The 4,755-nt window shown below is 44.5% G+C and overlaps 1 protein-coding gene across 1 annotated transcript; it reads right to left on the bottom strand.

Moving 5' to 3' along the window:
- Nucleotides 1–2,707: 2,707 nt before the first annotated feature.
- Nucleotides 2,708–4,500, bottom strand: LOC115763263 (protein escargot). The gene is made up of 2 exons (XM_030705742.1): nt 4,413–4,500; nt 2,708–4,326 (listed from the first exon to the last, which is right to left on the bottom strand). The coding sequence occupies exons 1-2, from the start codon at nt 4,498–4,500 to the stop codon at nt 2,708–2,710; spliced, it is 1,707 nt and encodes a 568-aa protein (XP_030561602.1).
- Nucleotides 4,501–4,755: the final 255 nt, after the last annotated feature.

Here is a 4,755-nt window from a genome sequence, read left to right as displayed (position 1 = left end):
AAAATTGCTAGACGTTTGTCGTACTTCGTTGTTGTTGTTCTTGTTGTTGTTGGCGCTTGCCGCCCGCTGTTGCTGGTGACGCAGTTGCAATTGCAGTTGCAGCTGCGCCAATTCTCCTTCGTTTGCCGTTTGGCGCTTTACGTTCAAAACAATTATTATTCTGGCAATTAATTTTGATTTAAGCAGCGATTTGATATTCCGCTCTATCCGTATCCAACCAGCCAGCCAGTCAGCCAGCCAGCCAACCAGCCAGCCACCCACCGATGCCCAGCACCGCCACCCGCTGCTACCAGCAACAGCAGCAATCTGTTCGATGCCGGCCGCTTTGTGATTCGCCAAATTTGCGAATCAGCTGCAACTTTTTTATGCGATCGATAAATAAAGAGACACCTACGGTTCACCTACCGAGACACCGATCGATGGCATCGCTTCGACTTGTCAGCAAATGAGCATCCGCATGCAATCGTATTAGACATTGACTAACCACATATGAGCTTTGTGACTCTGCTTGTTTCCACGGGCTATAATGAGGCTGAGAGTGAGGCTTTTAGTTTTAAGTTCAGTAAAGCTATCGCATCCTTTCCACATTCTAATAAAACAGTATTATCTAAACCACTTTTTTATGCCATGACAACAATGAATAGTGCATAATGTAACACGCAGAATGAGTATATATAGAATATATAGTAAATATTCTTCTGGAAAATAAGGTGAGTCGATCTAGACTAGTGCTTTTGCCGAAACGCGAGAATCTCGAAAACTGCAATGGCTAGAGAAATATATATTTCCGTATACGACACGAAAAAAGAGTTTATCGCTTGATATATACAATTCCTTTTTAAGTTGCATAACAGAAGGCTTGAATGCTTGGAGCAGCAGGTTGGCGCTGGGTTTATGGTATCTCCTAGTCGGGCTAGCTAACGACTTGAGGAGTCTTACTTGTTTCCAGGCTATTTATTCCATGTCTTTCCCTTTCCTTGTGTTGTATATATTTTTAATATTCTATTGTTGTCCATACTTATGTACCCTTATTTTAAAATATTCTTTCAGGTGACTTACGGGAAATCTTCGACCAAGCCCAACTGGGAAGCGGTCATAGCTGGCTAGACAGGTAAGTGATGTGATATTATTATTATTATCTATTATTTATTCTATTATTATTATCATAAAGTTTCATTTAGTTTTTAAAAAGGTTTTGTTTCCTTTTTGCTAAAGACATATAGCATAAGTCGCAAGCCTGCGTAACTACAGTTACAAAGGGCGCAAATTTAATCGATAATCTCCGTTATGAATTTTCTATATTTTTCAAAAAACGTGAACCTATTTTGTTTTCGGGTTGCCAGCATCCTCTGTCGTAATTGCAACAGAAAATGTTGCATTTCCTCACCCCACAACAGGGCGTTGGCATTACTAAGCCCCACAGAGATTAAATTTACACAAATCGTACGGCCAATAGAAGCTCCCGAGAAATTGTGTGCACGTGGTATGATGAGGATATTTTGGTAGAAAATAACAGTGAGCTGATCTAAAGCATATACAATATGCCCTACATATCGGTAGAGAATCAGTGACAGCCTTCGTTCTGTATCACTCAAAGTAGTGCTAGCTAGCTATAGTCAAAGGGTCTGACGAAAATACAATATTAAAGCGAGTACTTATGACACGCAACAACAATATGGAAACAAAATACTTAAACTGACATACTCTGAACTCATTAAAATGTAGTAAAAAGAAGTATATTAGTTTTGTGCAAATGCATGTAAAAGGCAGCAGGATATATTTCCGATACTTTTATATACACCATTTTCACCAGGTCGACTCGCTGAATAGATCTAATCGTGTCCGTCTGTCCTTCCATCTACCCATCTGCCTGCATCCAGACTTCAATCGGATGCAGCATTTAGCGTTTGCGCAGTGACAGTGAGCTAAAATATTTGCATGAACATCGCGATCTCTAAAATTACAAAAACTAGATGCAGACAATTTTAGATACCATACACAGCACGAGTTTATCATTTTTATAGATATCGCGCCCCATTTTTCGGCTAAAATTTTAACTTAGAGGAAGAATATTTTGAATAGAGGGAAGAGGTAAATTTTATAATATTCTGTTGTTCCATTTGGTTTTTTCTCAGTTTTATATTTATTTTAATTCATTAAAAACTAAACATACAAGAACTTGTCTAAATGAATAAATATAGTATTTATATATTTTTGCTCATATTTACACAAGTACAAATAAGGAAATAAATTAAATAATATTTTAATGCAAAAATAATCATAGTTATATGTGTATAAACATATTTTCTATCGAGCTATAAATAATCTCGCACCATTTCGATTTGTACACAATGAGTTTCAACAATAAATATACATGTAACAAGTTTTTAACAAAACATGAGTTAACAACAAATGGCTGCTCATCTGATGAAAATCCTTGACTTGGCCCTACGTATCTTACAAAATTAAATAGTTAATTTAAATAATATATATAAATTCTAACTTTTGGATACACTATATATTCCTACACTAGAAATGATCCTAATAGGCAATAAAATTGCCTTGACTAATTTTTGGCACTGAATTACTGACTTATTTCCCTGCTTTGGCTAAACTGTGAAACTGACTAAGACTTGGAGGTAGCCCCAAACTATCCTACAGTTGATTGTATATATATTAACAGATTTAAACGCTGAACTCATTTAATTTAGTATAAGCCCTGTCTGACCTGCGGTGGCATTTGAAATTCGTGTGCTTCCTCCTCCTCGCCGCCACTGCTGCCCACACTGCCCGCATAGTAGAGCTGATGAGACGACTCGTCATAGCCCTGCAGATGCTGCTGCAGCTGATGCTGATTGAAGCCCGCTGCCGCGGCGCCACCCTGTTCCGACTGGCAGCCGCTCTGCAGGTGCTTGGCCAGCAGGGACATTCGGGAGAAGGACTTTGTGCAGCTGGGGCAGGAATACTTCTTCACATCCGAGTGCGTTTGCATGTGCGCCCTCAGATTGGATCGATCCGCAAAGGCACGATTGCAGTGCTGGCAGCTGAAGGGCTTCTCACCCGTGTGGGTGCGTATGTGACCCTGCAGCAGCCAGGGCCGCGAGAAGGCCTTCCCACATATGGGGCACTTGCATGGCAGCGTGTGGGTGCGGATGTGCATCTTGAGTGCGCCCAGCGACACATATGTCTTTTCGCAGTTCTTGCAGCTGAAGACCTTCTTCACCTGGTTGCCCTCCGCTGAGGGACAGTGGAACTGCTGGTGTTTGCTGAGGCCCGAGTAGGTCGAATAGGATTTGCCGCAGTCCTTGCAGTGATAGCGCGGCACGCCCACCGGCTTCTGCATGGACTGCGCCGAGGCGACATTCGCTGCTTGTATGAGGGCTGAGGCTTGATCCGTGCAGAACTCGGTTTGATCCACAATGGGGCCACCGCTGGGATTGCTGCGTATGATCTTGTACTCGGTGCTCTCGTAGGCATGGCTCTGCTGATGCTTCACGAGCCCCGCGTAGGTGGCATAGCATTTGTTGCACTGCTGGCACTGATAGTACAGATCGTTGCTGCTCTTAATCTTCAAATTCAACTGATTCTCATTGTTCTCTTGGTTCTCCAGGTCCTCCTCCTGCTCTAGTTGATGTGGCGCGACCTTCAAGCTCTGCGGCTGCGGCAGCTGTGGCTGTGGCGCCGCTATATGCTGCATGCTGAGCAGCGCACGTGCCACATTGTGTAGATTGACGTTCTCAGTCAGACCACGACGCTGCGGTTCCTGCTGCTGATGCGGGGCTAGCTCCGGTCGAACACTCAAGTCCTGTGGCTCCGCTGCCAGCTGGTAGCGCTCTGGCGGTGGCGGGTGGTGCTCAGGCATTGGCAGTTTCATGCAATCCTCATACTCCGCAATGCTTTTCAGCAAGTTGTTGTTGTAGTTGCGCAAACCAAAAGGCTCCTCTGCTTGCTCTGCTTTAACTGATGCTGCGGTTGCCAATGGTGGTGATATACTTGCATAGCTGGCAGCCATTTCAGAGTCACGTTCGTGCTCCGGCTCCATGACCTCGTCCTCTGGCGGTAGTTCAAAATCGCCATAGCCCAGGCGCGCCAAACTCTTGGCAATCTCCTCCCGCGTAAAGACATCGGGAAAGGCGCGTGCTATTTCTCGTGTCTCCTCCCAAATGCGTCGCGCTAGTTGCTCCTTGGTTTGTGTCATGGCCTCGTCGAAGCGTCGGCGAAGCTCTGTGGTTACCGGCTGTGGCTCCGGCTCCGCTTTGATCGACCAGTGAGGCGGCTCTAGGGGCACCGAAGCTGCAGCCACGCTAAGATCCACGGGTCCCTCATCTGAAGACAGCGTAATAGAAGGAGGAGTTGGGTGTTAAGTTTGATAAGAAAACTTTAATCTCTAGAAGAAATAGATAGAAACCTACCATGACACAACTGATCCTCATGCGGTGGCTCCTCGACGAGTATGGGTCGCTTTTTCAGCGGGCATTTGCTGTACTTGAGTTTATCCATATTAGCGCGAGGAATCACAATTTTACAACACTTCAGCACTGAGGATCACAGCTATCTTGTTTCTAGACTCTTGTTTCCAACTAAACTTTCAATCACTGGAGCTGATCATTTGCTGCGCGCACGCGTCTCGATCGTTGGCCGTTCCGTATACGAATGATGCAACCGCCGAGGATCACTTTAATTTTATATAGACTTCACAGCGCAGGATCAACCCCCAGCCAAAAGTGAAGCGCAGCAACCCCCTTGAGTGCCAAA

The sequence above is a fragment of the Drosophila novamexicana genome, unplaced genomic scaffold, assembly GCF_003285875.2.
Source record: "Drosophila novamexicana strain 15010-1031.04,08,12 unplaced genomic scaffold, DnovRS2.1 tig00000689-arrow-pilon, whole genome shotgun sequence".
Lineage (NCBI taxonomy): Eukaryota > Metazoa > Arthropoda > Insecta > Diptera > Drosophilidae > Drosophila > Drosophila novamexicana.
The sequence above is the reverse complement of the archived record's forward strand: the minus strand, read 5'-3'. Positions and strand labels throughout refer to the sequence as shown.